General features: G+C 52.2%; 2 protein-coding genes across 5 annotated transcripts in view; one reads left to right on the forward strand and one right to left on the reverse strand.

The window, feature by feature from the left end:
- Nucleotides 1-117, reverse strand: part of BOP1 (BOP1 ribosomal biogenesis factor) — an 11,585-nt gene extending 11,468 nt beyond the window's left edge. Inside the window, exon 1 of the mRNA XM_040494633.1 lies at nucleotides 23-117. Coding sequence (XP_040350567.1) covers nucleotides 23-117 — 95 coding nt within the window. The remainder of the gene's footprint in view (nucleotides 1-22) is intronic.
- Nucleotides 8-23,457, forward strand: HSF1 (heat shock transcription factor 1). Of its 4 annotated transcripts, none has more exons than XM_040494741.1 (14): nucleotides 8-274; nucleotides 17,938-18,049; nucleotides 18,380-18,516; nucleotides 18,872-18,996; nucleotides 20,159-20,234; nucleotides 20,308-20,369; nucleotides 20,510-20,606; nucleotides 20,712-20,848; nucleotides 20,931-21,206; nucleotides 21,600-21,680; nucleotides 22,529-22,634; nucleotides 22,706-22,771; nucleotides 22,857-22,926; nucleotides 23,008-23,457. In XM_040494741.1, the coding sequence occupies exons 1-14, from the start codon at nucleotides 158-160 to the stop codon at nucleotides 23,211-23,213; spliced, it is 1,668 nt and encodes a 555-aa protein (XP_040350675.1). In that variant the 5' UTR covers nucleotides 8-157; the 3' UTR covers nucleotides 23,214-23,457. The 4 variants fall into 4 exon arrangements, with proteins under 4 accessions (XP_040350675.1, XP_040350676.1, XP_040350677.1 ...); XM_040494742.1 differs by having other exon boundaries at nucleotides 9-274; nucleotides 17,941-18,049; XM_040494743.1 differs by lacking the exon at nucleotides 21,600-21,680 and having other exon boundaries at nucleotides 9-274.
- Nucleotides 23,458-23,470: the final 13 nt, after the last annotated feature.

Raw genomic sequence — 23,470 nt, forward strand, 5'->3', positions numbered from 1 at the left:
AGCAAGATGGCGGCGGCCATGCTAGGCCGCGGGGCCGTGTGTGCGCAGCGGACGGCGGCGGTGGCGCTGCCCCGGCGGCAGGCGCGGCGGCGGCGCTAGCCCGGCCCTCGGCCCCATTTCGCGGTCGTCACCACCGCCTCTCCCCGCCTTGCACGGTATGGACCTGCCCGTGGGCCCCGGCGCGGCGGGGCCCAGCAACGTCCCGGCCTTCCTGACCAAGCTGTGGACCCTCGTGAGCGACCCAGACACCGACGCGCTTATCTGCTGGAGCCCGGTGAGGGGGTGGGGCGAGTCCCCGTGAGGGGTGGGATGTGGGGGCGGGAGCTCAGGGTCAGGGTTCGGAGGAAAACGTGCGGGGCCCGCTCCTTGTCGGCCCCTGCCGCGCCAAGTGTCCCTGGGCTGGGGAGGAAGGGCCTCTTCTTTGGTCTTTCGCTAAGTGTTGAACAATCGCGGAAGTGTGTCTGTCCTTAGAACAGTACCCAATCTCGCTGGCGAACAGTCAGCCTAGGTGATCCTCTGAATCTTCTCAAATGAGTTTCCAGGGTGGTGTGGTCGGCAGCTATTTGGAGAAAATTAGGACGTGGCGCGTGAATTGGAGGGCGTTGCTCTAGTGCGAAAGGAAAGGGAGCGAAAACAGAAAGTAAAACGTCATAAAGTTCAGATTGATCTTGAACCCATGTCCAGAGATAGTAGAGTTGGGCTTTCCTAGAGCAGCTTTGGTTTTCGTTCTTCACAGGACGAGTTTATTCAAGTCCTTGTCTCCAGTTGCCTGGCAGCAGGCTTGTTTACATGGTTTGACCCTGCAAGACCGGACGACTCCGGTTTTGCAGAGGTAAATCAGAGAGTGTGTATGGAGTTGAAGCTCAGAATCTGCTGTTCCCATCCGAGCTGTGATGTCGTGTCTGGGAAGGCCAGAGCCATACCCCAGGCTGGCAAATGGGTGACCTGAAGAAAGGCCACTCTGGTCATGCAGAGCCTATGGGTGCCCCCAAATACGCTTTGACCTCCTGAGGGCCAAAACGCTGGCTTTCTCAGACTTTGTTAAGTACTTCTCCTTCATGCTCTTAGGCCATTAAGAATGAAGAAATGTTTAGCTTGAAGCTAGCCCCTAGCTGGAGGCCAAGTTCTCTCTTGGGCGGTCTGTTTGCTCAAGTTTGCTGCCTGAAGACTGGGAATAAAGAAACTAGATATCATGCAGCATTCTTTTGGGAGACGCTTTGTGTTGGTTTCAGTGACATGCCTGTGTGGGCACTCTCCATTTCTCAGTGCACTGCCTGTTTACTCTGATGACAGACTGGAGTCCCGAAGAGGGGCAGCATGCTTTCCCAAAGGCTTCCGTGTTAGTGCCATCCACTCGTTCCAGACCTTGCATTTTTCTGACCCAAGGGAGTGGGCTCATATTTCTGTCTTCTTTTATCTTCCTTCTTCCTCTTTTTCCTTCCTCTAACTCCCAGGACACACTCTTAACCCAGACCAGGGAGGGGCATCAGAAATGCTCTGGAATATTCCAAGCCTAATCCTACTAGGGTGATCCACCCCACCTGCTAGGGTGCCCCTTAATCTGCTCTCTTTTTCTGCTTAGAGATTGTGAGGCGAGTGGGTGAAGTGTCACCAGCGTACTCTCCAGGACCCACAGCCTGTGTTCTGGGCAAGGCCTTTGAACAGGAATGGTCAGGCCTGTGACAGCCTTCACTTAGAGTGGCTGCACCACCCATGAACCCCGGGCAGGGGGATGGGGAACCAGCTGGAGCACAAGTATTTGATCCTTCCTGGTTTGTATGCAGGTCAAGCAGGACATAGTGGTAAGGGCTGGCACCAGCAGTGAATATAGAAATCACAACAGTAGCTCAGCAGTGGAAGGAAGCCCTTTTCCAGGCTGTGCAGGGGGCTGTTGAGCTGCCTGGCTCAGAGACAGGAGATGGTCCTATACCTGTGGCCTCTGTCAAAAAAGTTCACACAGGGCCTTGGAAAGCTCTGATGTCTTTGTTTTTGGTGTTTTTTCCTTTGTGTTGGAAGTTTTCTCTCAGTTCTACCAAGAGAGACTCACCACATTTGACCTAAGGGACAAGGGGCAGTCAGAGGATTGGTGCTTGACTCTCAAAGGTGAATAAGGTGGGGGAAGCGGTTCATCCCCAGAAACCCTGGCCAGTGGGGCCAGGTCCGAAGAAGAGCGTTGGGCCTTTTTATTATTATTATTTTTTTTTTAATTAACATCCAAATTAGTTAGCATATAGTGCAACAACGATTTCAGGGGTTAGGTTCCTTAATGCCCCTTACCATTTAGCCCATCCCCCCTCCCACAACCCCTCCAGTAACCCTCAGTTTGTTCACCATATTTATGAGTCTTCTGTTTTGTCCTCCTTCCTGTTTTAATGCTATTTTTGTTTCCCTTCCCTTATGTTCATCTGTTTTGTCTCTTAAACTCTTCATGAGTGAAGTCACATGATATTTGCCTTTCTCTGACTAATTTCACTTAGCATAATAACTTCCAGTTCCATCCACATAGTTGCAAATGGCAAGATGTCATTCTTTTTGATTGCCGAGTAATACTCCATTGTGTATATATATATACCACGTCTTTATCCGTTTATCCATCGATGGACATTTGGGCTCTTTCCATACTTTGGCTATTGGTGATAGTGCTGCTGTAAACATGGGGGTGCATGTGTCCCTTCGAAACAGCACACCTGTATCCCTTGGATAAATGCCTAGTAGTGCAATTGCTGGGTCGTAAGGTAGTTCTATTTTTAGTTTTTTGAGGAAACCTCCGTACTGTTTTCCAGAGTGGCTGCACAAGCTTGCATTCCCAGAGCGTTGGGCTTCTTGTGCCCAGCCTGAAGGACAGACCAACAGGTCACTGCCCCCAGACAGTCGTGTTGGCTTACTCACTCTCAGATCCTCATACAGTTAAAGACACCCTGGGCACGGCATCTCAGCAGGTCCTTAGAGGTCCCACAAGACCCTGCAGCTCCTGCTGCTGTAGGGACGGACTCGGTGAGCATGAGTGTAGCCTGTGGGTGTGCCCCAGCGTTTCTGACCAGCAGCCTGTGCTGTTCCCCTTACCACCCACACCCACTGGGACTCTCTGTGAATTGGGCCTGTCTGGCCTAGGGATCAGGCCTGGGTGAGGCTGGGAGGTGCTTGACGGCACAGTTTAAGGAGGCGCTTTTTCTTAGGGCCACGTGGAGGAGGCCCTGGTGGGGGGGGCTCCTTAAATTTTGGCCTTTGGCGCCTCTCTGGCCCCACCCTGGTACCGGTCTGCTCTGTGCAATTCTCTTTTCTTTGGGAGCAGGAATGAACCTAATAGGATTGTGTGGAGGTGGAGGCCTAGGAACTGGAGGTCGCCAAGGCCAGGCCTGTCCCAGATGGCCCTTGAAGTGCCAGCGGTCGGAGGCTCACTCTGGAGGGGCTGGGTCTCTGGGTGGAGGGTCCTAGGCACAGCGCTTCCTGTAGTTAGGTCATCAGCTCCCTGTGAGACTACTTGAACGGGTCTGCGTGCAACCCGTACACTCAGAGCTGGCCATGGAACATTTCCAGAGCTCCCATGACTGGCAGGAACGCTCCTCCTCTCCTGGCATTGAGAGCCAGGTGAGGCCTGCTGAGCTCGTTCTCAGACAGCCGGCAGGACCGGGCAGGCCCTCTGGATCTTGCCCTTGGGGATCTGTCCGTTGAGCCAAAATGCTGAAGGAGCACCCCGGGTTAGTGCTCCCCAGTGGCAGGCTGGGAGGCACATGGCAGGGCCCGGAGGCTCCCAGGGCCTCCCTGAACCCAGACGGCTGCAGGACCAGCTGCCAAGAGTGGCACAGGTGTGCTTGTCCAGACCTTGCCTGCAGCGTGAGGCTAAACTGAGCCTTTTTGTATCTGTTCTCCATCTACAGCCATGCAAGAAGGTGACAAATGGCTATTTCATAGAGAAGAAAACTGAGTCTCAAAGACATTAGGAAACTTAGCAAAGAAAGCTGGGGATTGGTTAAACTGAACCTGAAGGCCACCGTCTTCCCGGTGATGGCCAGCTGTTGCTCTCTGACTGCCTTCTCCCGGCGCTCCATACTTCAAGACGCCGGCCCCACCCTCTGCTTTCTTAGTTAGACCCTAGCTACGCTTTCTTTCTTTCTCAGTTAGACCCTAGCTACGCTTGGACTGCCCTGTGCTGTAGGCGTTCACAGGCAGAATTGTATTTTGGATTTTTACCTGAGAGTTCCCCTTGCTTCTTCTGTAGACATAAACATACACGTGGACAGACAGATGGACGAGACCGGCAGAGTCCTATAAACAACAGGCTCTACATGGTGGCCTCCTGCGTCTGTTTCCTCCTGGCCCCCGCCCCGGGGTGGGGAGGGGGGAGGGGCCCAGGGCGGGGCTTCTCAGAAGGGGGCTGGAAGTCTGGGCCGTTGACGGTCTCCTTGAGGAGAAGGTAGATGTCCAGGGCGTAGCCGTGTGCGCCTGACTCCTCAGGACCCGTGTGTGCTCAGAACTCTTTATTAAAGGACCAGGGAGGGGGCAGTGGAACCTGCAGGACCCACCCTGGGAGGTGCAAAGAGCTCCCGTCGTGTATCACCGGGGACTGAGCCAGGGTCCTCGCGCTCCATACACCCCGGGGCTTCCAGCTCTGGCTGCGGGATTCTCTCCAGCTCTGGAAGGAGGCTGTGAAACGAGGAAAGCTGCCCTCAAATGCTTCCCAGTCCTTGTAGCACAGCAGCCAGCACCACCGACTCTTCCTTTCTTGACCCTGAAAGCTGTCAGAGTGAGCAGAGTCACTAACCTGCACGTGCTCGGTGGTCTGGAGGTGTGAGTCCAGGGGCCAGTGGCCAGAGGGCCAAGGATTAGGAGGGATGTATTGGTGCCTGTGTTGCAGGAACTAATAAAGTGAACTTGAGCAGAAACCAGAAAAGGACGTGATGGTGCAGATGGTCTCACACTCAGATAAGGACACAGCCAGGGCAGAGGACGGGTCCTCAGTGGCTCTCCCTTTCTGGACCAGCCTCACGCCCCCTGACACCTCACTCTACACCCGGATTTCTCTGCTTCTGTGGCCACGTTGGCTCCAGCCATACTCTCACTGCCTCTAATGCCCATGTTCCTGGAACCCAGAGAGTAGTCGGCCAGCCACATTCAGAACGGAGCACATCGTGCAGACTGGTCTTTGGATTGACTTTTGAGGAACAAAAACGGGGGACTAAGGTGTCCTGGGGCAGATACTTGAAAAATGCAGTGGTATTCCCTCATGGAATACAGTGGTTGTTAACCCTTTGGGGTCGTGGAGCCCTTGGAGAAAATACTCAAAGACAGAGACCCTGTCTGTAAAAACATACATCCCTGCAGAATTTTGGATTCATTTTAGGTTGTTCCCAGGGCCATCAAAAATAAGACCAGAGGCTCCAAATTTAGTCAGACTTGGCAGTTACCAAGAAGTGCCTCTTGGGGCACCCGACCTGCTCAGTGCATGGAGCATGCAACTGTTGGATCTTGAGGTTGTGAATTCAAGCCCCATGCTGGGTGTAGAGTTTTGTGGGTCGTTGTTATTTATATACTTATTTACTTACTTACTTACTTACTTACTTACTTATTTATTTATCAAGAGCACATGAATGCTGAGGAGAGGGGCAGAGGGGGATAAAGAATCCTAAGCAGGCTCCACACTGTGTGTGGAGCCCAACATGGGGCTCAATCCCACGACCATGGGATCATGACCTGAGTCAAAACCAAGAGTCAGATGCTCAACCGACTGGCTATCCAGGAGCCCCCAGAGTTTACTTTTTTTTTTTTAAATGCGTTTCAGGGTGAGGGCATTGGTTACCAGCAAGCAGATGGGCACTCACTTCTCCCTGTTCCTTCCATATTTCTAATCAGAGGCCTTTTTAGGAAAAGCTAAGATCACCTCCAGGATTCCCTGGAGGCAGCAGAGAAGGCGGGGCCTTGAACCACGAGGCAGGGAGAGAGAACATCGGGTTCTGTGATGGATTCACCAGGAGACATCTGAAACTCCTGATGGCCCTTCAGGTAGGGCTTATAGGACACGTTCAATGTGGGCTTAACCCTTGAACAATGTTCAGGATTGGAAAACAAGGACAGGTGAGCCACACAGGTTCCAGTCTTTCTACCTAGAGGCAGTTTTCAAACTCCAGCACAGAAAGGGGAAACTTAACAGCCCAGACTTTGGAGAAACTGAGGCATCTAGAATTTGCAAGGTGTGGTACCAGAGAAGGGAGCTGGACTAAGAAAGAGCTCCAGGAGTCTGCACATGAGCCCCTTCAGGTCTTCAGCAGAGTTCTGGTTCACCCATCCACAGGAGGAGACCTATGAAGCCAGCCTGAGAACCTTCTAGGGAAGGAACAGTCACTGAGGAGAGCTCAGACAGGGCCATGAGTTACCTGAATTCTCACAGCCAGAGCAGAGGAACCATGTTGAACACGTAGAGCGTTCAACAAGGACCAGAAGACCTACAAGTTGGAGGTGGGACTGAATTAAGAAAGGCTGCCCCAAATGCAATGTAATCGAGTGTGAAGACAAGCCTTGAAAGGATCAGGCTGATCCACACGAAACACTCTCAGGAGGAATACCACAAAACCCAGATGCAACGTAAAGACCCCCGTGTCCAGGGCCCAGTCAGAACTAACAGATGAGCCAATGGGCGTGAGAGTGCACCCTGTGACAAAGAAGGGGAGTCATAGCTGTGTTCCCAGGGGTGATGGGAACTAGCCAACAAAGACCTTAAAGCAATTGTAAAATATTGAGTGCTCAAAGAAGCAAAGCAAAACCATGAAGACAGTGGAAGAGAGAGAGAGAGAGAGAGAGAGAGAGAGAGAGAGAAAGGAGCAAATAAAATGGCAATGGAAAAGTCTATCGTGCAGAATTCCACATTATTTGTGTAGACACTCCCTCCAGGGAGGTGACACATATCTCCCCACCTGTACCTGTGGCCTACACATAGTGACTTCCAAGAAGCACCGAGTGGGAAAGGGTGGGGGGTAAACTACAGTGGAGACCCCCGACAGACATGGCCTCATGTAAGTGTCCAGCCGTGGTGTGATGACAAAGGCACTTAACCTCTATGGTCTTCCTCTCCAGAACCTTCTGTAACCCCAAGTAACCTCATAACTGTGAGGAAAAGACACAGGACAAATCCAAATTGAGGGAAATTCTGCAAAATACTGGACCGGTACTCCTCAAAACTGTCAAGGTCATGAGAAACCAGAAAAGTCAAAGAGACTGTCATAGCCAAGAGGAACGTAAGGAGACGTAACAACAAAGTGTGGTGTAATCTCTTAGGTGAAGTTCTGGGACAGAAGGATAGTAGGTAAAAACTAAGGAGATCTGAATAAGATACAGACTTTATTTAGTAAATAATAAAGTGCAGGTATCCCACTTTTTTTTGAGAGAGAGTTCGTTTTACGCTATTTCACTTTTATAACAAAAGACCTACATTACTATCTGTTTTCACTAACTGAAAGAAATCCGAAGAGGAGTTTCATTTTTACAAAAAAAGGCAAAAGCAAAAATAGCATCCAGCATTGATTTTGCAGCGAGCTGTTACAGAGGCAGCGTGCGCTCCAAGCAGCAGGGGTGGCCGCGCCAAGCTCCTTGCTCAGGAACTGCGTTCAGATCTCGCATCAAGCTGCTAGAGCTAGTGCTCTGTGTCCGTGAGCGTTTGTGGTTCATCTCTGCTTCGTTTGTGCATCTGTTTGCAAGATGTGTTCTTAGGTATCAGAAAAGCTGAAGAGAGGTGATTTTTTGGGTCTGGGAATACTCTAAATTTTTCCATGTCAATTAACAGTAATTCTTGGCTTTGTGAATGTTGACATAGGAACGCCGTACTTCCGGGCAGCATGGGAAACCTGCATATTGATTCTTTCCTTGTGACAACAGTGTTAATTAACACTGTTAACAACGGCGTGAGGGCTATGTGAGAGCTCTGTACTGTCTTCCCAAGTTTTCTGTAAATCTCAAGTTACTCTTAAAAAAACGAAAATAAAAAAAAAAAGTTATTCTAAAATTCAAAGCTTTTTTTTTTGTACGTCACTACTGGGGATTAATAGCGGATTAGATTCTGCAGAAGAAAAGATCACTGAACGAGAGTAAGCATAGATGCTGTCCGTGGTGATGTACAGGGAAAAACAAGACTGGAAATAGTGAGCAGAAGCAGAGCCTCACGGGGATGATATCGCATAGCCTGACACACAAGTGGAGTTCCAGAGTAACGGGAGAGGGAATGCTTAGACATAGTTGTCCAAATCTTTGGAAAGCTGTGAACCCACAGATCCAAAACTTATAAGAATTCCTAAGGAGGATAAGCACACACAAAAAACAAACGAACAAAAAGACCCAGGGCATATCACTAACAAATTACTGAAAACCGATGAAGAAAAAATCGTAAAAGCAGCCAGGAAAAGAAAGAATTGCACAGAGAGGGACCCAGACCAGAACAACACTGACTCAGCACCTGTGAGATGCGAGGCCAGAAGGGAGCTCTGTGGATGAAGTCTGGTCGGCATTCAGAACCCACTGTAACTCACCGCATCAGCAGACAAAGAGAAGAAAACCCGCACGACGCCTTAATGGTGGCAGGGGAAACATTGGACAAACTCAACACTCACTTTGTGATAAAAGCTTAGCAAACTGGGAAGGGCATTTCCACAGCCTAATAGGAAGCGGCTATGAAAACCTACAGCTGACGTTGTACTTAACCCTGAAAAAGCAGGTGCTTCTGCCACTCCTCTTCAACGATGTGTGTGGCACCCTGGTCGGGTAGTCTGGCAGATATAAGTAAATAAAAGACCGAAAAATTGGAAGGTAGGACATAGAACTGGCTCTGTTTATAGAAAACATTGTAATTTACTTAGAAAGTCCCAAGAAATCTACAAAAAAAAAAAAGAAAATACCAAAGTGATTAGAACTAGTAAATGAGTTTGGTGAGGTCACAGGATTCAAGGTTGATGTAAAAAAATCAATTCTATTTCTGTATACTAGCAATGAACCCTTGAAAATGGAAATATTTAACAATAGCATTAAAAAAACACAAAATACTTACTGGCCGTATTATCTCTTGCCGTGTAACCAGTTGTCTCCAAACCTAACTGCTTTAAACAGCAAACGTCTCACAGTTTCTGAGAGTCACGAGCTGATTCTGACGCGAGGTCTCTCACGAGACTGCAGGCACTTCAAGGCTCAGCTGCAAAGAGAGACCCACTTCTAAGTTCGCTCAAGTGCGTGGTGGCAAGTGGCTTCCATTCCTCACCACAGGAGCCCCTCAGCCTGCTCCCTCGGCCTGTCAGCCTGCTGCTCCCGGAGCAAGGGATCCAGTGTGGCCTTTGTAATGTGTTCTCGGATACATGTCACCTGTTAAATGCTGGTGGTCACCAAGAACAACCCAGCCACAGCACAGGAGAAGGCAGCACAAGGTGTGAGCCCCCAGAGGCAGGGATCATTGGGGGCTGCCTGTAGACCAGTTACCACGGGTGTGGACCTTGTAAACCATGTATAAAATTTGTGCACGGAAAGCTATAGAACACTGCTGAGAAAAATTAAAGAGCATCTAAGTAAATGGAGAGAAATGCCATGGTCATAAACAGAAGACCCGGTGTTGGTAAGATGAAAACAGATTTCACACAATCCCAGTAAAATCTCAGCAGACATTTTTGTAAATGTTGGTAAAGTGATCCCTACTAGAGTTTATTATGAAAAAGCAAAGCCAAACATTCTCAACAGAGAATAGACAGACAGTTTTTTTAAGTTTATTTATTCACTTTGGGGGGGGGGGGGGAGGGCGGGGAGAGAACAAACAAAAGTGGAGGAGGGACAGGGAGAGACAGGGAGAGGGAATCCCAAGCAGGCTCTGCACTGTCAGCACAAAGCCCAATGTGAGGCTCGAACCCTCAAATGGTGAAAGATCATGACCCAAGCCAAAGTTGGCCACTTAACCAAATGAACCACCCAGGCACCCTTTCAGACATTTTTTTAAAGGAGAACAATTGGAATGCTCACACAAATTGATTTCACAATTTACTATAAAGCTGTAATAATCGGCACTGAGTGAAACTGGCATAACTGTAAACATATAAACAGAACAGACTAGAGAATCCAGAAAGAGACCCACCCATTTAAAGTTCATTGATTTTTGACAAAGGTGCCGTTGCAATTCTATAGGAATAGTCTTTTCCACACGTGGTGCTGGAATAATTGGGTGCCTGTAAACACAGATGTGAGCTCGCCACGTGCCTCACACCGTGTACAAACACTGACTGAAATGAATCAGACTGAAATGTAAAAGCTAAGACTAGAAAACTTCTAGAAGGAAAAAACCTGAATGACTCAGTTGGTTAAGCGTCCAACTTCAGCTTAGGTCATGTCATAATCTCCTGGTTGGTGAGTTCGAGCCCCACGTCCAGCTCTGTGCTAACAACTCGAAGCCTGGAGCCTGCTCCAGATTCCGTGTCCCCCTTGCTCTCTGCCCCTCCCCTGTTCGCACTCTGTCTCTCTCTCTCTCTCTCTCTCTCAAAAGTAAATAAACATTAAAAAAAAAGAAAAGACCCGAATGCAAATGTTTATAGCACTTTTATTCACAAGAGCCAAAAATAGGACACGACCCACAGGTCAGCCTGCTGGGGAGTGGCCGGACAAGCGGCGGCGCCCCCCGCAGGGAGCTCCACTCAGCACTGAAGAGAAGGTGAACAGCTTTCCGGGAGACTCTGTGGCCGAACCTTGAAAGCATTCTGTTGTGCTCAGTGCAAGGCACCAAGCACAAAAGGCTGCATACTCTGTGATTTCATTTATGTGATATTCTGGCAAAGGCAAATCCAGGGGAGCAAAGATGAGGTCAGTGGTTGCCTGGGGTGGGGGTTGACCACAGAGGGGCATAAGGATAATTTCGGGGGTGATGGAAATGTCTTCGGTTCTCGCATATGGTGGTAAACAATTGTATGTCAAAAGTGGATCAAGCTATGCATTTTAAATTATAAACTTGATGTAATTGTATCTTCCCATTTGAGAAACGTGGGGTGGGGGGGCGTCCCTGGTGGCCAGTTATGTAGAGATACCTAGTCAGCAAGAGTGTAACTCAGCAAACACTTTGTCCTGGGGACGAGACAAGACACGGTCTACATCATGCGCACGGATGACAGATGTAGCCTGGGAGCGCCTCCGTCAAGACTGAGAGAGAGTGTGCAGCCCCAGAAGGAGCAGTCTTTTCTTCCATCTTCCATCCGAGCGGGACTCCATCTCCTGTCCCACGGATGTCCCCCAGCAGTCCACCAAATGCCCGCTCCCTGAAAATGTGAGAGCACCTAATGCAGTGCTCAGAGGCAAGTTATACAATTAAGTGATCCCATTAGAAAATAAGAATGGCTTCTAAGCTTCCACCTTAAGAAAGTAGAAAAAAAAGCAAAGTAAACCCAAAGCAAGCATAAGGAAGGAAATGAGAAAGATAACAGAAGAAGTCACTGAAACCGAAAATGGTAAAACAGTAAAATAAATTAATTCAAAAACTGATCCTCTGAAAAGATAAAAATTGGTAACTTGTAGCATGACTGACAGAGAGACGAGACCTGAATTGCCAATATCAGGAACAAAGAGGATGTGTGTCACGGCAGACCCCTCTGACGGTATGAGGGTAATAAGGAAGTGCTTTGAGCAGCTGTAGCATGTGCATTTGGCAACGTGGATAAAAATGGACCAATTCCCTTAAAGCCATAAAGTGTCAAAACTTGCCCAAGGTGAAATGGATACCTTAACGGTCCTAACTCTATTAAAGAAGTTGAATTCCTAGCCATAAACCTCCTAAAAAGAAAAGTCCAGGCCCAAATGATTTTACTGCCAAATTTAAACATTTGAAGAAGAAATAACACCAATTATACACAACTTTCTCCAGAAAACCAAAGGAGGGAACACTTTGCAGCTCATTTTGTGAGGCAAGCATTACCTTGGTATCAAACACGGGCACCTGGGGGCACCTGGGCGGCTCATTTGGTTTAAGCAGCGGACTTCAGCTCAGGTCATGATTTCATGGTTCGTGGATTCAAGCCCCACAACTTTGGCTCAGGTCATGATCTCACAGTTTGTGGGTTGGAGCCACCCCACCCTCGGCCGGCTCTGACGACAGCTCAGAGCCTGGTGCCTGCTAAGGATTCTGTGTCTCCCTCTCTCTCTGCCCCTTCCCTGCTCATACTCTGTCTCTCTCTGTCTCAAAAATACATAAACCTTAAAACACACACAGGGGTACCTGCTGGCTCAGTTGGAAGATCACGTGACTTTTGATATCAGGGTTATGAGTTTGAGCCCCATGTTTGGTATAGAAGTTATTGAAAAATAAACTTTTTTAAAACTTAGACAAAAATAGTCTAAGAAAACTAAGAACCAGCATTTTTCATAATGTTTTCTGTAAAATGTAAGCAAATCTAGCAATATATAAAAAGAGTGATGTCACAACACAAGGAACTTATTCCAGAAATGGAAGGGTGGTCCAGGATTTTAAAATTAAGTCAGTGTAATCCACTGTGTTAACAACGTAAAGAAGAAAAGCCACATGATCATATTATTTGCAGAACAAATATTTGACAAATTTGATGTTCATTTGTAAAAAAAAAAAAAAAAAAAACAAAAAACTCAGGAAACTGAGAATAGTGGGAAACATACTCAGCCCGATAACAAAAAAAGGATCTACACCTAACATCATACTTAATGTTAGGAGAGACTGAATGCTTTTCCCTTAAGATAGAACAAGGTACAATTCTATTTTCACCAGTTCTAATTAGCATTGTACTGGAAGTCCTATCTAGTAATTGAAGACAAGAAAAAGAAGTTAAAAGAATATATATTGGAGAGCAAGAAATAAAACTGACCTTATTTATAGATGGCATGATTGTCCACACAGAAAAATCTCAAGAAATCTATAAAAATACTCCTAAAACTAAAGAATTGAGTTTTGCAGGGTCACTAGATACCAGGTCAACATACAAAAATCAATTGCATTTCTAACGAACAATAGGAAATTGATGTGTTTTGTTTTTTAATATCATTTACAGTTGCTCCAAAAGACTACTTGGGGAGCCTGGGTGGCTCAGTCGGTTAAGCAGATGATTTTGGCTCTGGTCATGATCTCATGGCTTGGGCGTTCAAGCCCCACGTCAGGCTGTGTGCTGACAGCTTGGAGCCTGGAGCCTGCTTCGGATTCTGTGTCTGCCTCCGTCTCTCTGCCTCTCACACAGCCCCCCCTCAAAAATCAGCATTTTTAAATTTTTTTAAAAGATGAGAACTTAAATACAAGCATAGTAAAACATGCAGGGATCTGTATACCAAAACTATAGGATTATAAAAACACTTATTTTTGTTTTTACATTTATTTATTTTTGAGAGAGTGAGACAAAGTGAGAGTGGGGGAGGGGCAGAGAGAGAGGGAGACACAGGATCCGAAGCAGGCTCCAGACTGAGCTGTCAGCACTGAGCCCAATGCGGGGCTCGAACCCACAGACCGTGAGTTCATGACCTGAGCTGAAGTTGGACGCTCAACTGACTGAGCCACCCAGGCGCTCCTATAAAAACGCTTGAGAAACAAAGCAGAGTTGACCTCAGGAATGGCATACCATGTCTATTGATTTTTGGAAGCAAATTTGGGAAGTTTTCAGGCCTTATTTCTTTTAGTATTTGTTCTGGTCCTTCTTTCCTGTAACGAAATGTACTCCATTTACACGTACGCTGAGGCAGTTAAAGGTTTTGGGTTTTGTTGTGTTTTGTTTTTTTGAGACTCCTTTCATTTTTCTTTACTCTGTTTTCTCTCTGTCCTTCTGCTTTCATCATCTCTATCAATCCATTTTCAAATTTGTTGATTTCTTTGTTCTGCCAGTTCACATCTGCTGTTGAGTCTTTCTAGTAAATTCCTCATTTTGGTTATTGTACTGTTGGGCTCTGGAATTTTCATCTGACTCTGCTTTACAAGCCCTGTCTCTTTGTTGCGATTCTCTCTTTGGCAAGGCACTGTCACCTCATCTTTAAACATATAGGTGATGTTTGCTTCGAAGTCTTGAGGAAACTTTACACCTTGTCCCTCTCACGCTCCGTTTCTGTTGGCTTTTTCTCCTTTCCCTTGTGCACAGGTCACACTTTGCTGCTTCTTTTCGTGTCTCATAATTTTATTGAAAAAGTATATTTTAGGTAATGTAGTACTTCTGGATGACCACCCCACCCACCACCCACCTCCCCCCCACGCTTGTTTTTGTTTTGTGCTGGTTTGTTTTGTGACTTAGCTGGGTTATTTTAGTGAAGTCTGTATTCTCTTTGACCTCAGTGTTAACTCTACTGCCTCCCAGGGTATTACACCCAGACTTTAGGCTCTAATTACTGCCTGATTGTGGTGGTGTTTTTTGACGGTGCCCCAGGGCACAAATTGTTGAGCGGTCTAACCCAATTAAATTCAACCAGTGGTAGTGTTGAAGGCCTGTCTTTGAGGTTTGTTCTGACTCTGGGAGGGCTGTGAGCTGCCTCTCTCCTGTAGAACAGGCTGGGCCTGGTTGAGCTGGTTACTCTGAACCAAGAGGTGCCGTTGTTTTCAAGAGCAGCCTTACGCTTGAACTTCCTTACGTTTTGTTTCAAATAAAGTGAGTTCCCTTGGGGAGCCCCTTCAGAGCTCTCTTTCCTTCTGACTGCCTCTCTCCCGAGAAAATCTCACGGTTCATGGGATTGAGCCCCGTGTCAGGCTCTGTGCTGGCAGTGCAGGGCGTGCTTGGGGTTCTCTGTCTCCCTCTCTCTGCCCCTCCACCACTTGCACAAGCACACTGTGTCAAAAATAAGTAAACTTTTAAAAAGAAAAAAATAGGGGTGCCTGGGTGGCCCAGTTGGTTAAGCATCCGACTTCGGCTCAGGTCATGACCTCGCAGTTTGTGAGTTCAAGCCCCGCGTTGGGCTCTGTGCTGACAGCTCAGACCCTGGAGCCTACTTCGGATTCTGTGCCTCTTTCTCTCTCTGCCCCTTGCTCGCTCGCTCTCTCTCTCTCTCTCTCTCTGTCTGTCTCAAAATAAATTTAAAAACATTAAAAATTAAAAAAAAGAAAAAGAAAAAAAAAAGCTTTGTTTCACTTGGGAGTGGTTCAGTAGATCTCACACTTGAATCCCAGAAATGGAAATTGCTCCTTCCTTTTCTTTTTTTTAAACTTTTTTTATGTTTGTTTATTTTTCAGACCCCCCCCCCACACACACACACACACACAGCATGAGTGGGGCAGGGGCAGAAAGAGGAGACAGAATCCGAAGCAGGCTCTGAGCCTGGAGCTCTGAGTCAGATGCTTAACTGACTGAACCACCCAGGCGCCCCTGCTGCTTACTTTTCAAAGCGAGGCTTTGCTGGATATACAATTCTTGGTTGACCGTTTTTTTTCCTTTCAGCCCCTTTACTTTTTTTTTTAAGTTTATTTATTTTGAGAGAGAGAGCAAGAGCGGGGCAGGGGTAGAGAAAGAAAGACTCCCAAGCAGGCTCTGCACTGCCAGCATGGGGCCTGACGCAGGGCTTGATCCCATGAACCATGAGGTGATGATCCGAGCTGAAACCAAGAGTTAGACATGTAACTGACAGAGCCCCCCCCCGCCAGGTGCCCCTCCTTTTGGCCCCTTTAAATGTAATCCTATTGCCTTGTGGCCTCTGTGGATTCTGATGAGAAATCAGTTTTAATCTTTTTTTTTTTTTTTTTTTAATGGAGTTTGTTTAGCTTCCTGGACGTTTTTTATCAAACTTAGGAAATTTCGGGCCATTATTCCTTCAGCTATTCTTTCTGTCCTTTTCTCTCCTGGGACTTCCATTGGGCATAAGTTGGTGCAATTATATTTTTTAATTCAGATTTGGTTCATTTTTATCTTTATTGGTATTCTTCATTCTGCAAGATGTTCTCATGCTTTCCTTTATTTCTTTAGCTGCCATTTCATTTCATTCTTTGAACAAATTTGAAATTGTTGACTTAAAGTCCTTGTCTAGTAAATCCAACTTACAAGTTTCATTAGGGATGGTTTCAATTGATTGCTTTTTTTCCCTAGTGTATAGGCCATGTCTTGTTTCTTTGCAGGTTTCATACTTTTTCATTGGAAACTGGACTTTGAATTAATATAATGTGGTATGTGTTAGGTTCTGAATATCAGATTCTCTCTCCTCCCCAGATTTGTTGCTGTTGCTATTTCTTGTAGTTGCTGGTATTCGTTTGTTTAGTGACTTTTCTGAACGAATTCTGGATGACTTATGGTCTTTGTTGTTCGTGACCACTGAAGTCTGCTTGGCTAGCTTAGTAGTGAGCTAGTCAAGGGAACAGAAATTTCCCTTGCCTCCTGGAACCAATAAATGTCCTGTTCTTTGCCGGGGGACCCCGTGTAGGTGTTGGGGGATTTATTGCATTCGGCACACAGCCCAGGTAGGTGGCGCCTCTGCTTTGTCCTCTGCTTCCTGCTTGTGCAGAACCTCCAAGTCAGCCAGAGGTGCGCGCCTAGGGCCACGTCAGGTCTTCCCTGATTGTCCACACAGCCCTACACATGCATGTGACTTCCGGATGCCCAGGAATGTTTTGGAGCTTTTCAAAACCCCTCTCGAGGTCTCATTCCCTAGCTCTTCCTTTTGAGGTTTTCTAGCTAGCCTGTTTTTTGCCCTGTTATCCTCTGTCTGAAGCAACCACAAAGTTTTGAAATCCTCTTTTGATGTCATCAACAAACATCCCTAAGGAAAAGGCTTTTTGTACTGGGAGAGCTTTGGGTCAAATCAAGCAAAGACAGCTTTACAAGTGGAAGCTCCCAGGGAGCTGACTGGTCCGAGAGTAATTCTCTGGGAATGGGGCTACAGGAGGGGAAGCGGGAACAGGGCAAGTCAAAATTCCACAAAGCTCACTGATCTTACTGCAGGAGAATCATTTTTCTTGAATAAAGGCTTCCCATGTTGCTGTTGATTTTCAGAGTTCTGAAAAAGCGCACTGTAACGTTTTGGCCGGTTTTCTTACTGCTTCTTTGGAGGAGAAGACTTTTCAGAGGCCCTTTCTCCACCTTTTCCACCCCCTTCACATGCTTATATCTGGGTTTATTTTCACATGCACGCACGTGTGTGGACACACAAGGCTCTAGCTTTCGCCTACCACCAGGGTTCCCCTGGCTTCTCTCTCTCCTTACCTTCAGCCCCTTCTTCGATGGGGGAAGCCATGCCCAGTGTCCCTGGCGGACTCAAGGGTAGCATGTCCTGTCACCCCCCACCCCCTCCTCCCCTCACCACTCTCTGGCCCTGTTCCAGGACCCTGCCCCACACCCCAAGGCCCTTCCAGCAGAGGCTGGCCTTGCCAACCTTCCTGGTAGCTTCTGGATTGAGGTCAGAAAGAAGATGGGGGTGACTGGTGCCTCGGCCGATTGAGCATCTGACTCATGGTTTCGGCTCAGGTTCGTGGGTTCGAGGCCCGTGTCAGGCCCTGCGCTGACAGTGCGGAGCCTGCTTGGGATTCTCTCTCTTCCCCTCCCCCACTCGCCCCCTTTTTTCTCTCTCTCTCAAAAACAAATAAGAATTTTAAAAACGTGTGTTTTTAAAAAATGAGGGGATAGAAGATGAGTAACGCAGTGACTGTTTCGCAACCTCTTCTTCCCGCCGCAGATGCCGAAAGAAGAACGAGGTTGCATTTCTGAACACAGCTGTGTGTTTTCCTCCCATTTGCTTGGCTGCCTCACCTTGGGGTCTTGGTTGTTCCTCGGGGAAATCTGATTCAAGCAAAAACAAGGTCCCCTAAAGACTGGGCGTGAGGTGCCGCGTGTTTCAGGCAACTTCTGGAGCCCCGGGGCAGGGCTTCCTGGCTGCGATGAGGTCCCCTCATCTCTCTGGCCGTGTGGCTTCTGTCACCCAGTCCCGGGCCTCCAGCAGGGCACACGCAGGAGCGGAGGGACCGGGCACATCTGGGGACTTGTGCCTCGTGGGCTGCGTGTGACTCTGCCGCGTGCCTCCCAGCAGAGCGGGAACAGCTTCCACGTGTTCGACCAGGGCCAGTTTGCCAAGGAGGTGCTGCCCAAGTACTTCAAGCACAACAATATGGCCAGCTTCGTGCGGCAGCTCAACATGTGTGAGTACCCTGCTATCTGGGCGTGTGGGGCGGGGTATGATGCAGAGCCTGGCGCATCTGGGGGGCCTGCGGCCAGGGCGCCTCTTCCCAGGGGAGCAGAGTCTCAGGGAAGAGTCTCTGAAGTCCCAGCCAGACACAGGCACACACGCTGGTGAGGGCTTGTCGTCTGGGGTATGGGGTCTCCCTTAGACCAAGACCACCCAGCTGCCGCAGGCAGTGGTGTGCCCAGAGCCGTGCCAGGCATTGCCCTCCTCCCGGACCCCTCCCTTTGTCCCTCGGTGGGGCGGTGCCCGGCCCTGAGGCAGAGCTGCTCCACCCCGTCATGTGCAGACGGCTTCCGGAAGGTGGTCCACATTGAGCAGGGTGGCCTGGTCAAGCCAGAGAGGGACGACACTGAGTTCCAGCACCCGTGCTTCCTGCGTGGCCAGGAGCAGCTCCTTGAGAACATCAAGAGGAAAGTGACCAGCGTGAGTAGTCTGCCTCCCTTTCTCTGCCTCCTCAGGCCTTCCTCCAGACTATGAGAGGGAGCAGCGGCTACTTGCTGTCCTGCTGGACCTACGACTGCTAAGGGCAGTCAGCTGCTGGCCTGGCCGCCCTGAGCCCTCCTCGTGATGGGCCCTCTCCTCCCTGCTTGTCCATCCGGGACTCCCCTTGGCCGTTCCCCCATCAGCCACCACATTGAAGGCCCCTCTCCAGACTGCCAGCCCAGCCCCTTGGCCCTTCTGCGGCATCCCAGGCCCTCCCCTCTTCCCCCGGCGGGGGGGAGGGGTGGGCATCTCAGTAACTGTTTCCCCGTCCCCCCCGCCTCCACCGGGGTCCCAGGTATCCACCCTGAAGAATGAGGACATAAAGATCCGCCAAGACAGTGTCACCAAGTTGCTGACTGACGTCCAGCTCATGAAGGGGAAGCAGGAGAGCATGGACTCCAAACTCCTGGCCATGAAGCAGTAGGTTCCACGCGGCACGTGCAGGGGGGCGCCTAGCAGGGGACGTGGCGGGACGAGGGGACCCGTGGGAGGCAGCCTGAGGAAAGAGCAGACAGGAGAGGTGCAGGCCTGGGAACTGGCCACCCCCTCCTGGGGCCCCTTCCCACCAGCCCTGCCTCCTACAGTCTGAGACAGGGACGCTCCAGGCTTCTCCCAAGCGCAGAATGACATTTGGACTTGTGCGCGCGCCTTGGGAGACAGGGTCTAACCCAGTTCCCGTCCCAACGGGCAGAGCTGGGCTCCTGGCACCTGCCTCCCCTTTCGGCTCCTCACACTGCGTCCCGAGTGTGCACTCCACAGGCCGGGGTGGCTGGTCTTCACCGCCCCCACACGCCAACGCACCCGCTGGCCCCCACTGCCGCCGGGGCACGTTTGGCCACCAGTAACCGGCCCTGTGCTCCCCTCCTCAACCAGGACCCCTAACAGGGCTGGCCTGGGCCGCCTCCTATGCACTTGGGGGCCCCGGGGACCTCAGGAACCGCAGCCTAGGGTGGCTGTCCTCAGCTTGGTGTGGCCCGAAAGCCTCTCAGGGGGCAGGTCCTCATGACCCCCAAGTCCTGGAAGAGGCTCCTGGGCTCTCTCTCCACGTTTGGGGCTGGCAGAAGCCTCTGGCTATAGGACATCTGGGTGTGGGGCCAGGTGAACTTGGGCTCCCAGGACATGGGTGCCTTGCAGGTCGAGGCCAAGAGGGGCAATTCCATGTCAGTAAGACACTTGGGGGCCCATCAGAAGGGCCAGGCTGCTCACAGCCCTGCTCACCCAGACCTAGTGACATAGGACGGGCATAGGACAGCTGCCATATGCTGCTCTGTACCCCTGGCCTTCCCTCCTCTCCTCAGGTTCAGGTGGGGCAGAGATGGCTCAGAGGGACGGTGTCGGTGGGGGGGGGGCAACACTCAAGGGTGTCCAGGAGGTCTCAGGACCCTGGGGTCCACCCAACACACCCAGTCCTGTGCTCTGCCCCCGCCCCCACAACTGACACACCCCTGCGTGTCCTCCCTGGCGGTCTGCCCCCAGCCCTGTTACCGCCGCACCCCAGACCCCACGCCTGCCCAGGGTGGGATGGGGGGCGGAGTTCTGTGGAGGGCCCCCAGCACTGCTGACCACGCCCACTGTGTTACAGCGAGAACGAGGCCCTGTGGCGGGAAGTGGCCAGCCTGCGGCAGAAGCACGCCCAGCAGCAGAAAGTCGTCAACAAGGTGTGCGGCGGGCCTAGGGGGAGCCTGGCGGGCCCCTCGCAGGGCCAGGCTAACTGTGCCCTTCTGCCCGCAGCTCATCCAGTTCCTCATCTCACTGGTGCAGTCCAACCGGATCCTGGGGGTGAAGAGAAAGATGTGAGGCACAGGGGGTGCCCGTCCCCAGCACGGGGCCCAGGGCCACCCTGTCTCCCCCTGGCTGAGGCCCGGGTGGCCCTGAGGTCTCAGGGAGGCACCTAAGCCCCCCCCCCCCCCCCCCCCCCCCCCCCCCCCCGCAGCCCCCTGATGCTGAACGACAGCAGCGCGGCACATTCCATGCCCAAGTACGGCCGCCAATACTCCCTGGAGCACATCCATGGCTCGGGCCCCTACTCGGTGAGCGCCGGGCGCGGCAGGAGCCGGGCGCGGCAGGACTGGCCTGGGCGGGGGCAGGCACGTGCTGCAGCGCCTGCCACACAGGTCACCTCCCTTTGATGGCAGGCTCCCTCCCCGGCCTACAGCAGCTCCAGCCTCTACTCCCCAGACACCGTCGCCAACTCCGGACCCATCATCTCCGACATCACCGAGCTGGCTCCCGGCAGCCCTTTGGCCTCCCCAGGCGGAAGCATAGATGAGAGGTGGGGGCCGCGTCACCCAACCGTCAGAAGGGTGGGCCCACAGAGGCGGCAGCTGCTGACGTGTGTGTCCCCCGACGTGCAGGCCAGTGTCCAGCAGCCCCCTGGTACGCGTCAAGGAGGAGCCCCCGAGTCCTCCTCGGAGCCCCCGGGTGGAGGAGGCCAGCCCTGGACACCCGTCCTCTGTTGTGGAGATACCCCTGTCCCCGACCGCCCTCATTGACTCCATCCTGCGGGAAAGCGAGCCTGCCCCTGCCGCCCCGGCCACACCCCTCACGGATGCGGGGGGCCGTCGCCCCTCACCCCCGCCCCCACCTGCCTCGGCCCCTGAGAAGTGCCTCAGCGTAGCCTGCCTGGACAAGTGAGTGCCGCCCCACCCGCCTCCGCCGCAGCCTCAGGAAGCACGTCTGGGCCTCTAGCTAGCGCCGTCCTGGAGGGCTGGTGTGGGGCGGTCGTCAGGCTGTGGGCGCAGGGGCGCCGGGGGGCGAGCCAGCAGACCTGGCCCTGAGCTCAGAGCCCGTTGTCCCACATCCCCAGGGCCTCAGGAGCCAAGGGTGTGCAGCCTTGCAGGTCTGTCGCACCTGCTTTCTGAGCCGCTCTGGCCGCTGCTGTCACCCCTTCCTGCGACAGGCCACTGCATCTGTCCTGCCCAGCAGAGGGCTTGCCCCAGAGGCCAGGCAAGCAAGGGCGGGGGGCACGGAGTCCACCTGGCCCCCACCTGCAATCGGGGGGCTCTTGTCTTTGTATCTTGCAGTTTGGCTCGCGCTCCACAGATGTCTGGGGTCGCCCGCCTCTTCCCCTGCCCCTCCTCTCTGCATGGCCGAGTCCAGCCAGGGTTAGCGCCGTCCCCACTGGGGAGGGAGGAGGGCTCCGCCAGAGCTCAGGCCCCTCCCCAGCTTCGGACCAGACCCTGGCCTGGCCATGAGCACTTGGCCCTGCCTGGGGAACGGGCGTCCCGGGCCCTGTGCAGCAGGGAGCAGCCCCCCCACCCCAGGCTCTGGGGCCCAAGCCAGTGCCCCAGCTCACTGACCGACAGAGATGAGCCTCCCCGCCTGGCACTGCCACTGGTGCAGCCAGGCTCCTGGCTGCCGTGCTGACTGGCTTCCTCTCAGGTTGGGGCAGGGCCCTGTGGACACCTCCCAGAGCCAGCCTGGCCACCTGTCCAACGGCACAGGTCCACCAGGTGGCCCAGGGCCTTCTCGGCCACAGCCTCCAGACCCAGGTCTCTTTCCCGGCATGCACCAGAGTAGAGACCAGCCCTCCATACCCTGCCCGCAGCTCCCTCTCCCCATCCCTGCTGTCTTCCAACGTAGAGACAAGACCTTGCCGAGCCTGAACACCGCCCCCAGCCCATCCTGAGCCCCCCTGTCATTTTGGTTCAGCCATTTAGTGCTGTCAGAGGCCTTACTTGGCCTCACAGTGACAGGACCGGCTGGCACAGCCTGAGCCGCTCTCGCCCCAGTGACCAAGCACCCTGGCCCTTTCCCACACACGTTCCCACCCCAGGCCCACACCAGGTGTGCGATGGGGCCCCACCTCGGAGGGCTTCCCGTGAGCCCAAGCGGGGTGGGGGTATAGCTGAGGACAGCCCCTCTCTGTCTGGTGGGTGTGATCACCAGCAGGAGGGCACCTGGCTGGGGGTGCCTAGGGCTCCACTTTACCTGCCCTCCTCATTCTGGCTAGGACCGAGCTCAGTGACCACTTGGACGCCATGGACTCCAATCTGGACAACCTGCAGACCATGCTGACAAGCCACGGCTTCAGTGTGGACACGAGCGCCCTGCTGGACGTGAGTGCCTCCCTACCCCCACCCTGCTCACAGCTCACGGGCGCAGGCTGACCGCCCTCCCTTCCCTGCAGCTGTTCAGCCCCTCAGTGACAGTGCCCGACATGAGCCTGCCCGACCTTGACAGCAGCCTGGCCAGCGTGCGTAGGCGGGGCGGGGGGGGCGGGGGGGAGGGGGGCGGGCAGGGAGCAGGAACCTTCACTCTGCCCCCTCCTGCCCTGGCAGATCCAGGAGCTCCTCTCTCCCCAGGAGCCCCCCAGGCCCCTTGAGGCAGAGAACAGCAGCCCTGACTCAGGTGAGCCAAACCCTGAGCCCCTGCCCTGCCCCAGCCCGGTGTCCCCACCCGCCAGTGCCCTGACCCAGCCCCCACCCTCAGGGAAGCAGCTGGTGCACTACACGGCGCAACCCCTGTTCTTGGTGGACCCGGGCTCCGTGGATATGGGAAGCAGCGACCTGCCTGTGCTCTTCGAGCTGGGGGAGGGTTCCTACTTCTCGGAGGGGGACGACTACGCAGATGACCCCACCATCTCCCTGCTGACGGGCTCTGAACCCCCCAAAGCCAAGGACCCCACTGTCTCCTAGAGGCCCCAGGGCGAAGGCTGGGCGTGGAGCCTGCTCAGCAGCGAGGGCCCCAGCCCTGTGTGCCGTGGCAGCTCGAGGCCTTACAGCCACGCTTGGACTGCCCCTCGCTGTGGCCGTTCCCAGGCAGGATTGTATTTTGGATTTTTACATGAGAGTTCCCCTTGCCCCTTCAGTAGAGAGAAACACATACATGGACAGACAGACGGACGAGACCGGCAGAGACCTATAAACGACAGGCTCTACATGATGGCCTCCTG

Source organism: Herpailurus yagouaroundi, unplaced genomic scaffold (genome assembly GCF_014898765.1).
Source record: "Herpailurus yagouaroundi ecotype Mexico unplaced genomic scaffold, PumYag 186, whole genome shotgun sequence".
Classification (NCBI taxonomy): Eukaryota; Metazoa; Chordata; class Mammalia; order Carnivora; family Felidae; genus Herpailurus; species Herpailurus yagouaroundi.

Bases quoted from the DNA above. Each gene is read 5' to 3' on its own strand.
- HSF1 (XM_040494741.1), top strand. From the start codon at position 158: ATGGACCTGCCCGTGGGCCCCGGCGCGGCGGGGCCCAGCAACGTCCCG. The intron at 20,370-20,509 runs GTGAGGCACAGG...CCCCCCCCGCAG, and splicing joins CTGGGGGTGAAGAGAAAGAT to CCCCCTGATGCTGAACGACA. The intron at 21,681-22,528 runs GTTAGCGCCGTC...CATTCTGGCTAG, and splicing joins CATGGCCGAGTCCAGCCAGG to GACCGAGCTCAGTGACCACT.